At 49.7% G+C, this 12,500-nt stretch overlaps 1 protein-coding gene across 1 annotated transcript in view; it reads left to right on the top strand.

The window, feature by feature from the left end:
• Positions 1-12,500, top strand: part of LOC311116164 (rho GTPase-activating protein 42-like) — a 173,717-nt gene that overhangs the window by 150,394 nt on the left and 10,823 nt on the right. The window contains exons 17-21 of the mRNA XM_084191286.1: positions 105-210; positions 441-600; positions 843-993; positions 7,624-7,754; positions 7,986-8,301. Of these exons, the coding sequence (XP_084047412.1) occupies positions 105-210; positions 441-600; positions 843-993; positions 7,624-7,754; positions 7,986-8,301 (864 nt within the window). The remainder of the gene's footprint in view (positions 1-104; positions 211-440; positions 601-842; positions 994-7,623; positions 7,755-7,985; positions 8,302-12,500) is intronic.

Genomic DNA, 12,500 nt, shown 5'->3' with positions numbered 1-12,500 from the left:
AACATGGACACGTAATCAAAACAAGCAACCGTGAAGCTGTCAACTGCCAGGATGTGTTGAGTCGGTGTGTTTATCATGACTCTGTGCCCCCACCTCTTCCCCAGAGTCTGATGACCAGAACTACAGAGTAAGGGCGGTCCATGCCTTGGTCCACAAGCTGCCTGAGAGGAACAAGGAGATGATGGAGCTGCTGATCAAACACCTCGTCACGTAGGTCTCTCCTAACTGACCGGTATACAATCACATCTATTGTTGAGTAGGGGGATGTCACACTTCACCCATCCGCCTAGCTACCTTAAGATGAATGCACTCTAACTCTAAGTCTCTCTGGATAAGAGAATCTGCTAAGTGACTAAAATGATTGTGGGGGGCACCGATAATGTAGTGTGTTATTGGAACCTTAACCATCCTGCATGGTCTGTCTGTCTCCTGCCCCACAGAGTGTCCACCCACAGCCAGTTCAACCTGATGACGGTGTCCAACCTGGGTGTGATCTTCGGGCCCACTTTGATGAGGTCACAGGAGGAGACGGTGGCCGCCATGATGAACATCAAGTTCCAGAACATCGTGGTGGAGATTCTCATCGAGAACTTTGACAAGGCAAGAGAGTTTCTTTGACATCAGACTGAAATATTGAGCCTGTAAAAAATATTTAGTTTGACGGTAGCACTCCTCGTCCTAGGTTTACGTATGTGTCAGGTGGGCCTATATTAGGAGTTTTTAGGTATTTAAGTATAGGTCTGACCATGTGACCTAACCAGGAAAAACCCCAGACCCTAGCTAGTTATATACCATTGTAAAGCTCAGTTGGTAAAACATGCTTTTCTCTCTCCCCTGTCCAGATCTTCCACCAGGCTCCAGACCCCAACGTACCCCTTCCCCAGCCCCAAGCCCGACCGAGCTCACGCAGGAGCAGGGCCATCTGCCTGTCCAAAGGCCCTAGGAAGCCTCGCAGCATCTACACCCCAACACTGTGCCTTGCAGACGCTGACAGTGAGTCCTACAGCACTGACTATCACCAGCACTGCATCTCAAATGACACCCTATTGAACTGTAGGGCCCTCAAATTCAACTCTGGTCCTCCGAACCAGTTCCACTGCTTTCTTTCATTGTTCCCTTCTAATCTGGGGCTGATTTAGACCTGGGACACCAGGTGGGTGCGATTAATGATCAGGTAGAATGGAAAACTAGCAGCAGTCCGGATCTCATCTGTTTTATTATATATATATATCATTAACATTTACATTTACGTCATTTAGCAGATGCTCTTATCCAGAGCGACTTACATATTGGTGCATTCACCTTATAGCCAGTGGGATAACCACTTTACAATATTTTTATTTTATTTTTATTTTTTTGGGTGGGGTAATGGTGGGGGGGGGGTTAGGTGGCTAGAAGGATTACTTTATCCTATCCCAGGTATTCCTTAAAGAGGTTTTATATATGTATTAGAATCCCCCTGGAATATGGTGTCATATCACTCTGCTAGCTAATCTGGCCCTGCTACAGCATTCATTACATATTCCCAATGAGTTGTTCATTAATGTATTACCTCTTCATCTATCAGAGCAGACAACACATGCCTCCCAGGATGTAGCCAGTAGCCAGTAGCCAGTAGCCAGTAGCCGGTAGCCGGTAGCCGGTAGCCGGTAGCCGGTAGCCGGTAGCCAGTAGCCAGTAGCGCTCGTCTCTGTAGTGGTAGTGCTAATACATTTCGCCACAGTAGTACTAATACTGTCTGCATCCCTAATGTATTGAATATGGTGCCACTTGAGATGCAGTCACTATGTTTCGGCTCAGTAGTCGGTCACTCAGCAGGTTTTAATGACGCTGTGTGTTCCTGGTCCTTGGACAGGTGACACATTCAGCAGGTATTTTTGTATTTATTATGGATCTTCATTAGTACCTGCCAAGGCAGCAGCTACTCTTCCTGGGGTTTATTAAGGATCCCCATTAGTTCCTGCCTGTCAGTAACCGGCTGAGGTGGATGTGGTGGAGGAGTCACACGCAGGACACAGAAGCTAAGTCAACCGACTTTTACTGCACAAAACAATATACAAGACACTGACCTCAAACAAAACAGGAGGCGAGTGATACGCACCAGTGCGTAAAATACAATACTCCAAGCGCACGAAAACACACAGTGCGACAGACCAGGAAAATACAAAACACGAGCAGCACCAAAATGACAGGCGAACAATAACACACAACACACGACTAACAAAACGAGAAACTTATAGGGGACATCATTAACCCAAACGGAAACAGGTGTACAATAAAGACAAAACCAAACAAACATCGATAACATACAACGGTGGTAGCTAGTACTCCGGGGACGACGACCGCCGAAGCCTGCCCGAGCAAGGAGGAGGAGCAGACTCGGCCAAAACCGTGACAGTACCCCCCCCTTGACGTGCGGCTCCAGCCGTGCGCCGACCCCGGCCTCAGGGACGACCAGGAGGACGCGGAGCAGGGAGCGTGGGGTGACCACGGTGGAACTCTGTCAGGAGAGACGGGTCTAGGATGTCCCTCCTCGGCACCCAGCACCGTTCCTCAGGGCCGTACCCCTCCCACTCCACGAGATATTGGAGACCCCCCATCCGACGTCTCGATTCCACGATGGACCGAACTGTGTACGCCGGAGCCCCCTCGATGTCCAGTGGGGGCGGAGGAGTCTCTCCTATCTCACCTTCCTGGAGTGAACCAGCTACCACCGGCCTGAGAAGAGACACATGGAACGAGGGGTTAATGCGATAATCATTAGGCAGTTGTAATCTGTAACACACCTCGTTCAATCTCCTCAGGACTTTAAAAGGCCCCACAAACCGCCGACCCAGCTTCCGGCAGGGCAGGCGGAGGGGTAGGTTTCTGGTCGAGAGCCAGACTCGATCTCCAGGTGCATACACCGGCCCCTCACTGCGGTGGAGATCGGCGCTCGCCTTTTGTCGACGGATGGCCCGCTGCAGATGGACGTGTGCAGCGTTCCACGTCTCCTCCGAGCGCCGTACCCACTCATCCACCGCAGGGGCCTCGATCTGGCTCTGATGCCACGGTGCCAGAACCGGCTGGTACCCTAGTACACATTGGAAAGGGGTTAGGTTGGTGGAGGAGTGGCGGAGAGAGTTCTGGGCCATCTCTGCCCAGGGAATATACCTCGCCCACTCCTCCGGCCGGCCCTGGCAATACGACCTCAGAAACCTACCCACATCCTGGTTCACTCGTTATACCTGCCCATTGCTCTCTGGGTGGTACCCTGAGGTAAGGCTCACCGAGACCCCCAAGCGCTCCATGAACGCCCTCCAGACTCGGGAGGTGAACTGGGGACCTCGATCAGACACTATATCCTCGGGTACCCCGTAATGCCGGAAGACGTGGGTGAACAGTGCCTCAGCGGTCTGTAGGGCAGTAGGAAGACCCGGCATTGGGAGGAGACGACAGGCCTTAGAGAACCGATCCACAACGACCAGTATGGTGGTATTCCCCTGAGAGGGGGGAAGGTCTGTAACAAAATCCACCGAGAGGTGAGACCAGGGTCGTTGTGGAACCGGCAGGGGTTGTAACTTCCCCCTGGGCAGGTGTCTGGGTGCCTTACACTGGGCGCACACCGATCAGGAGGAGACATAAACCCTCACATCCATGGCTAACGTTGGCCACCAGTACTTAGCGCTAAGGTAGTGCACTGTCCGGCCAATACCTGGATGTCCAGAGGAGGGTGACGTGTGAGCCCAATAAATAAGTCGATCCCGAACCTCGAGCAGAACGTACCTCCGACCCACAGGACACTGTGGAGGGCTAGGGTCGATACGCAACGCCCGCTCGATTTCAGCATCGACCTCCCACACTACCGGTGCCACCAGACAAGACTCCGGCAGTATGGGAGTGGGCTCAATGGACCTCTCCTCTGTGTCATACCGCCGGGACAGGGCGTCTGCCTTACCGTTCTGGGACCCTGGGATGTACGTGATTTTAAATACGAACCGGGCTAGAAACATGTTCCACCCAGCCTGGCGAGGGTTCAGTCTCCTAGCTGCCCGGATGTACTCCAGGTTACGGTGGTCAGTCAAAATGAGGAAAGGGTGTTGAGCCCCCTCAAGCCAATGCCTCCACACCTTTAGGGCCTGTACCACGGCTAACAGCTCCCTGTCCCCTACGTCATAATTTCGCTCCGCCGGGCTGAGCTTTTTGGAGTAAAAAGCACAGGGGCGGAGTTTAGGTGGCATGCCGGACCGTTGAGATAGCACGGCCCCTATACCGGCCTCAGACGCGTCCACCTCTACCTGAAATGGTAAGGCGGGATCCGGATGCGCCAGCACCGGAGCCGAAGTAAACAGGCCCTTCAGTCTCCCAAAAGCCCTGTCCGCCTCAGCTGACCACTGCAAGAGCACCGGACCCCCCTTCAGAAGAGACGTTATGGGAGCTGCCACCTGTCCAAAACCCCGGATAAACCTCCGGTAGTAATTTGCAAAACCCAAGAACTGCTGCACCTCTTTAACAGTGGTTGGGGTTTGCCAATTACGCACGGCTGACAAACAGTCCACCTCCATCTTCACCCATGACGCGGACAACTGATAACCCAAAAAGGAGACCGACTCCTGAAAAACAGACATTTCTCTGCCTTGACATACAGGTCGTGCTCCAACAGCCTCCTCAACACTCGGCGCACCAGGGCTACATGCTCGGCTCGGGTAGAAGAGTACACCAGAATGTCATCTATGTACACGACCTCACCCTGCCCCTGCATGTCCCGGAAGATCTCATCCACGAAGGATTGGAAGACTGAAGGAGCATTCATCAATTCGTATGGCATGACGAGATACTCGTAATGACCCGAGGTGGTACTAAATGCTGTCTTCCATTCATCGCCCTCCCTAATGCGCACCAAGTTATACGCACTCCTGAGATCCAGTTTTGTGAAGAAACGCGCTCCGTGCAATGATTCCGTCATAGTCGCAATCAGAGGGAGTGGATAACTGTATTTCACAGTGATCTGATTGAGACTACGGTAATCAATGCACGGGCGCAACCCTCCATCTTTTTTCTTCACAAAAAAGAAGCTCGAGGACGCAGGGGAAGTGGAGGGCCGTATGTATCCTTGTCTCAGAGATTCGGCTATGTAAGTCTCCATAGCCCTCTTCTCCTCTTGAGACAGAGGATACACGTGGCTCCGTGGGAGCGCTGCTCCTGCCTGGAGATCAATCGCACAATCTCCCTGCCTATCGCCCTCAATTTACTGAACACGAGTGCCAAATCCTCATACTCAGGGGGAATGTGTATTGCGGGCCCCTGGTTTGGACTCTCCACCGAGGTCGCCCCCACGGAAACACCTAGACACCGACCCTCACACTGGGCAGACCACTCCTTAAGAGTCCTCTGTTGCCACGAAATGGAAGGATTATGGGTACTCAACCAGGGAATTCCCAGCACCACCGGATACGCAGGAGAGTCGATCAGATATAGCTGAATAGTTTCCTCATGACCCCCCTGCGTACACATCCTAAGTGGCGCTGTGACCTCCCTAATCAATCCCGATCCCAACGGACGGCTATCTAGTGCATGAACGGGAAATGGGGCGTCAACAGGGAGGAGGGGAATCCCTAACTCTAAACAAAATTTCCGATCAACAAAATTCCCAGCTGCGCCTGAATCTACTAGCGCCTTATGCTGGGAATGAGGTGCAACCTGTGGAAATCTTACAGGTATACAGAAGTGCACAACAGAGAGCTCTGGGTAAGTGGGACGCCTACTCACCTGGAAGGGCTCCCCAGTGCGTGGCCTGTTGTCCTCTCCCCTAGGAGACCCTCCCCAGCACCTAGCCGCGGTGTGCCCTCCACGGCCACAGTTGGTGCAGGGGACGGCCCCCCTCGGGCTCCTCCTCCTCCTCTCTCTAGCGCCAGCACCCCCGAGCTCCATTGGGCTCGGCTCGGAGGTGCTGGAGGGTGGAATGGACGAACCCCACTCGGAACGTCCGCGGGTGGCCAGCAGGGTGTCCACCAACTGGTCGAACGTGAGGTTGGTATCCCTGCAGGCCAGCTCTCGACGGACGTCCTCCCGTAGACTACAACGGTAGTGGTCGATGAGGGCACGTTCATTCCACCCTGCATCCGCCGCTAGGGTCCAGAATTCCAGGGCGAACTCCTGTGCGCTCCTCTTCCCATGTCGGAGGTAGAATAGACGCTCCCCCGCCGCTTTCCCCTCAGGTGGATGGTCGAACACGGCCCTGAAGCGGCGGGAGAATTCCGCGTAGGTGATGGTGGCGGCGTCTATCCCCCTCCATTCAGCGTTGGCCCACTCCAACGCCTTGCCGGTGAGACAGGAGATGAGGGCGGAAACGCTCTCGTGTCCCGAGGGCGCCGGGTGTACGGTGGCCAGGTAGAGCTCCACCTGCAGAAGGAACCCCTGACACCCGGCTGCGGTGCCATCATACGCCCTCGGGAGCGAGAGCCGAATTCCCCTGGATTCCGGAACTTGGATGGCAGGACTGGTCGAAGGTGGAGGTCCGGGAGGTGGAGGTGTGGGTACCCCTCTGTTATCCCATCGGTGGAGCGTGGTGATTACTTCCTGCAGGGCGACCGTGAGCTGTTGTATCCTCTCGTCCTGCCCGCGGACGCGCTTCTCCATAGGATCGTGCGCTGCTGCGGCTCCTGCTGACTCCATGGGGGTGTGTTATTCTGTCAGTAACCGGCTGAGGTGGATGTGGTGGAGGAGTCACACGCAGGACACAGAAGCTAAGTCAACCGACTTTTACTGCACAAAACAATAAACAAGACACTGACCTCAAACAAAACAGGAGGCGAGTGATACGCACCAGTGCGTAAAATACAATACTCCAAGCGCACGAAAACACACAGTGCGACAGACCAGGAAAATACAAAACATGAGCAGCACCAAAATGACAGGCGAACAATAACACACAACACACGACTAACAAAACAAGAAACTTATAGGGGACATCATTAACCCAAACGGAAACAGGTGTACAATAAAGACTAAACCAAACAAACATCGATAACATACAACGGTGGTAGCTAGTACTCCGGGGACGACGACCGCCAAAGCCTGCCCGAGCAAGGAGGAGGAGCAGCCTCGGCCGAAACCGTGACACTGCCAAGGCAGCAGATACTCTTCCTGGGGTTTATTATGGATCCCCATTAGTTCCTGCCAAGACAGCAGCTACTCTTCCTGGGGTTTATTATGGATTCCCATTAGTTCCTGCCAAGGCAGCAGCTACTCTTCCTGCGGTTTATTATGGATCCCATTAGTTCCTGTCAAGGCAGCAGCTACTCTTCCTGGGGTTTATTATGGATCCCCATTAGTTCCTGTCAAGGCAGCAGCTACTCTTCCTGGGGTTTATTATGGATCCCCATTAGTTCCTGCCAAGGCAGCAGCTACTCTTCCTGGGGTTTATTATGGATCCCCATTAGTTCCTGCCAAGGCAGCAGCTACTCTTCCTGGGGTCCAGCAACATTAAGGCAGGTTTTAATGATGCTGTGTGTTCCTGGTCCTTGGACAGGTGACACGTTCAGCAGGTTTTAATGATGCTGTGTGTTCCTGGTCCTTGGACAGGTGACACGTTCAGCAGGTTTTAATGATGCTGTGTGTTCCTGCTCTCTGGTCCTTGTACAGGTGACACGTTCAGCAGCAGTCCAGGCAGCACCCCCTTGGGAAGCATGGAGTCCCTCTCCTCCCACTCCTCTGAGCAGAACAGCTCCTCCAAGACCACCAGCTCTTCCTCCCACCACCAGCCCAAAGACAAGGCTTCCCATCCTCCTGGCCAGTGGCTGGGGATGGGGCAGGGGACAAGCCAGTGGCTGGGGATGGGGCAGGGGACGAGCCTGGAGCAAGGGATGGGGCAGGGGACGAGCCTGGAGCAAGGGATGGGGCAAGGGATGGGGCAGGGGATGGGGCAGGGGATGGGGCAGGGGATGGGGCAGGGGATAGGGCAGGGGATGGGGCAGGGGACGAGCCTGGAGCAGGGGATGGGTCAGGGCCCAACCCTGGGTCTCCGTCACTCCCCCTCCCAGCTCTCTTCCAATGGGCCAGGGAAGGGAAGCGTCCCACCCTGCCTCAGCAGCCCAGAATCTAGCTCCAGGGAAGACATGGAGGCAGGGAGGACAGACGGGGAGTCGGAGGGAGATGCTCTGAGTCTGTCCTCAACCAGCACAACAGCTACACCCAGGGGGTCCATCGGCCCGAAGAAAGCCCCCCACTCCCAGACGGATCTCCGGCCGGCACCCGTGGCCCAGCTGACCCAGCTGGACCGCTCAGCCGCCCCGTCTCTGAGGTCACTGTATATCTCTGAAGGTAAGAGTCCAACATATCTCTGCAAATCAAATCTCTGTGGGCCGTACTTGCAAACATTAGAAAAGTTAAAGTTTTAGTTTATGTTTAAACATCAGCCAATTAAAATCGTTGACGTAGTTGCAGGTGATCAAAGATTACATGTTAGCTGTTAGCTGTTCTGATTACATAACCTGGCACCTTTAGCCCTATGCTAACCTCATCAGGTGGCCGTGATTATATCTGCTTCAAATTCTGTATCAGCCAGTTAAAATCGTCAACATAGTTGGAAGTGATCCAACACTTAACAAAGGCACGATCTGCTATTTGAAGTTACTAAAACGTGCAAGAAAAAGTCTCACCGTCGCGCTGGTATTATTTAACATTTTTACATTTACATTTTTGTCATTTAGCAGACGCTCTTATCCAGAGCGACTTACAGGAGCAATTAGGGTTAAGTGCCTTGCTCAAGGGCACATCGACAGATTTTTCACCTAGTCGGCTCGGGGATTAGAACCAGCGACCTTTCGGTTACTGGCACAACGCTCTTAACCACTAAGCTACCTGCCGCCCCAACTAACCCTTTTAAACATTGTGTGTTTAAATTGTGTGTTTAAACATTGTGTGTTTGAGCTACAGAATTTTTTGGGTTGTACCATTGGATTTGTCTATTTCTTCTGCTTCTGTTTAACGGAGGCTGAGCTAGAGCGGTGTTTGTGAGACAAGGACAGATCCCGAAGGGGCTCGGGGCTGGGTATTTTCTTTACAAAAATGCCTGTATAGTCAGAATGGTTTGAGCTACAAACTATTAAAAGCTATCTATGAAAAGCTGAGACTCACGGACACGCACAAGTTCTGGTCTACGACACTCACAAGCTACTCAAGAGTCGTTAGAAGGTAAGGGGTTCTTCTACATAGAAGATCATAGGAAATCCCAGGACATAGTGTCCTATAATACTGTAATAAGCTCTAATAGTTGCTTTCACAAACTCCAACCTCCACACAGTTGTCACTGACTAGTTGGATATACATTTCCCACCGAGCAAATCATTTCTGTACTTACAGCATTCATGTAAATTCATTTTTATCAGATCTTTGCTTTGGCAGACCTTCATTTTTTTGTTGTTGTTGACGTTTGTCAATAAAACTGATGAATGCAACTCTTTATGTCAAATTGTTTAGTGTTCTACTTCTAGCCCTGGTTATCCTGAAAAGAAAATGGTAAAACACTTCATTGTGAGGCTAAATATAAGAGCTGGACATGGAGATGAATGAAAGTCAGATAAATGAAAAGCCAAGTTTTTGGGTCTCGGGACTGATAGGGTTAACTGGATGATTAGCTCAAAGTTAGCCAGCCTGCCATTTGCGGCAAGTTCGAATTCCAGGTGAGATATCGTGTTTTTCCTTTGACGTGTAGAATTACATTTATTGTGATAGTGTGTTGCAAAGTCAAGTGTAGCCAAAACCTTGTGAAATACAAATCTATTTAATGAGGAGTCTTTTCCAGACCGACCCATAGGCCACTGCTACACAGAGGTGTAGAGCTGCAGATGCCGCTTCTCACAATGGTGCTCGTTTAGTAAAGTTTGGATCAAAGTTGAATCAATGTCTCGCAAGATCACTTAAAGGGGGCAATCAGCAGGTGCTACATCCTTTTATGGACTTATATATTAATAAAAATATACCCACTGATTCTTGAACAATATGACTTAGAAATGCCTCATGAGCTTAGTTCAACTGTCGTACCCCGTCACAAACCCAGTGTTTGTAAACAAAGTAAATGTAAACAAACAATGTATCGCCTCAAAACACATGGTTATAATGTTGATATCATGGATGGTGAATCCTTGCATCCATAGCGCTGTCTATGAATTTGAGAGTGATTACATTTCTCCAGCCCCATCCATCATCTGTTTACCGAACCTGTGGCGGGCAGATCGCTTTGTTTTGTTTCTACTGCTGATTGCCGCTTGATGATTCATTAGTATTCTACATGGGCCTAACATAATCACAGCATAGTATAACGTTACTGTTAGACCAAAAACACCACTTCATTGCAACCAGGAACGTCAAGAATGTCCATAAGGCTCTTCAACTTTATTTTTTACTAAAATTAAATGTTGTATAGACATTATCTTTTCTCTTTAAAAGCACAAAAAAATATTTCTGTGAATTGTGAAATGGACAACAAAAACATGTGACTTTGTCAAAAAAAGAGCTTTGTCTAAACGTAACGTTAGTAAGCAGCCTGGTCAAGGATGCGATGGTTATGCAATATTGTCTTGAGGCAGACCAAGAGAAGAGGAACAAAAGTAAATATTTAATTTGGAGGTTTAAATATATATCTCTGGTGGCCAAGTTGACCTATTTTAACAAATGCCAGAGGTTTGTGGATAAAAAGTTTAAGATCTTTGATGCAGGATTTTTTATTACAGGAAATAATCAGTGCCACCTGGTGAGGAGGACGGTTATGTTGACATGTAGCCTTTGATCATGTACAACTACACTACCAGTCAAACGTTTGAGAACACCTACTCATTCCAGGGTTTTTCTTTACTTTAACTATTTTCTACATTGTAGAATAATAGTGAAGACATTGTAGTGTATTGAGATTATGATGGTGTTAAATGTTTTTTAAGTGGAACTGAAAGAATGTTGATTTTAGTATCAAGAGGGAATGTTTTAGTGTAACGCCACATACAACAGACAGGAAGTGTGTTGTAGACAGGGGAGACTGGTGATTGGCCAGAAGAGGGAGCATCTTTTTGCATTGTTTATAAATAGGGGCTAGACTACAGAAAGGGCAGAACGGCCATTCCAATCTGAGGCGCCGTTCTCCGGGTGTCATGTCACCTGTCACTTATGCTGAAGCTTGTGATCTGAATAAACTTATGATCAAGGATTCAGTATGAGCGGACTCCTTTGTTTATCAGCAATAATTGCCACCACTCACTCGATACGACAACATCAAAACTATGAAATAACACATATGGAATCATGTAGTAACCAGAAAAGTGTTCAACAAATCAAAATATATTTTTGATGACAGCTTTGCACACTCTTGGCATTCTCTCAACCAGCGTCATGAGGTAGTCACCTGGAATGCATTTCAATTAAGAGGTGTGCCTTCTTAAAAGTTAATTTGTGGAATTTATTTCCTTCTTAATGCGTTTGAGCCAATCAGTTGTGTTGTGACAAAGTAGAGGTGGTGTTCAGAAGATAGCCCTATTTGGTAAAAGACCAAGTCCATATTATGGCAAGAACAGCTCAAATAAGCAAAGAGAAACGACAGTCCATCATTACTTTAAGACATGAAGTTCAGTCAATCTGGAAAAATTCAATAACTTTTAAAGTTTCTTCAAGTGCAGTCGCAAAAACCATCAAGCGCTATGATCAAACTGGCTCTCATGAGGACCGCCACAGGAATGGAAGACCCAGAGTTACCTCTGCTGAAGAGGATAAATTCATTAACTGCACCTCAGATTGCAGCCCAAATAAATGCTTCACAGAGTTCAAGTAACAGACACATCTCAACATCAACTGTTCAGAGGAGACTGCGTGAATCAGGCCTTCATGGAATTGCTGCAAAGAAACCACTACTAAAGGACACCAATAAGAAGAAGAGACTTGCTTGGGCCAAGAATCTCGAGCAATGGACATTAGACCGGTGGAAATCTGTCCTTTGGTCCGATGAGTCCTAATTTGAGATTATTCGTTCCAACCGCTGTGTCTTTGTGAGGCGCAGAGTAGGTGAACGGATGATCTCCGCATGTGTCATTCCCACCGTAAAGCATGAAGGAGGAGGTGTGATGGTGTGGGGGTGCTTTGCTGGTGACACTGTCTGTGATTTATTTAGAATTCAAGGCACACTTAACCCGCATGGCTACCACAGCATTCTGCAGCGATACGCCATCCCATCTGGTTTGGGCTTAGTGGGACTATCATTTAGTTTTCAACAGGACAATGACCCAACACACCTCCAGGCTGTGTAAGGGCTATTTTACCAAGAAGGAGAGTGATGGAGTGCTGCATCAGATGACCTGGCCTCCACAATTACCCGACCTCAACCCAATTGAGATGGTTTGGGATGAGTTGGACTGCAGAGTGAAGGAAAAGCAGCCAACAAATGCTCAGCATATGTGGGAACTCCTTCAAGACTGTTGGAAAAGCATTCCTCATGAAGCTGGTTGAGAAAATGCCAAGAGTGTGCAAAGCTGTCATCA

This window comes from Coregonus lavaretus, assembly GCF_964263955.1.
Source record: "Coregonus lavaretus genome assembly, contig: HAP1_SCAFFOLD_503, whole genome shotgun sequence".
NCBI lineage: Eukaryota > Metazoa > Chordata > Actinopteri > Salmoniformes > Salmonidae > Coregonus > Coregonus lavaretus.
This window is presented reverse-complemented; position numbering and strand designations above follow the sequence as displayed.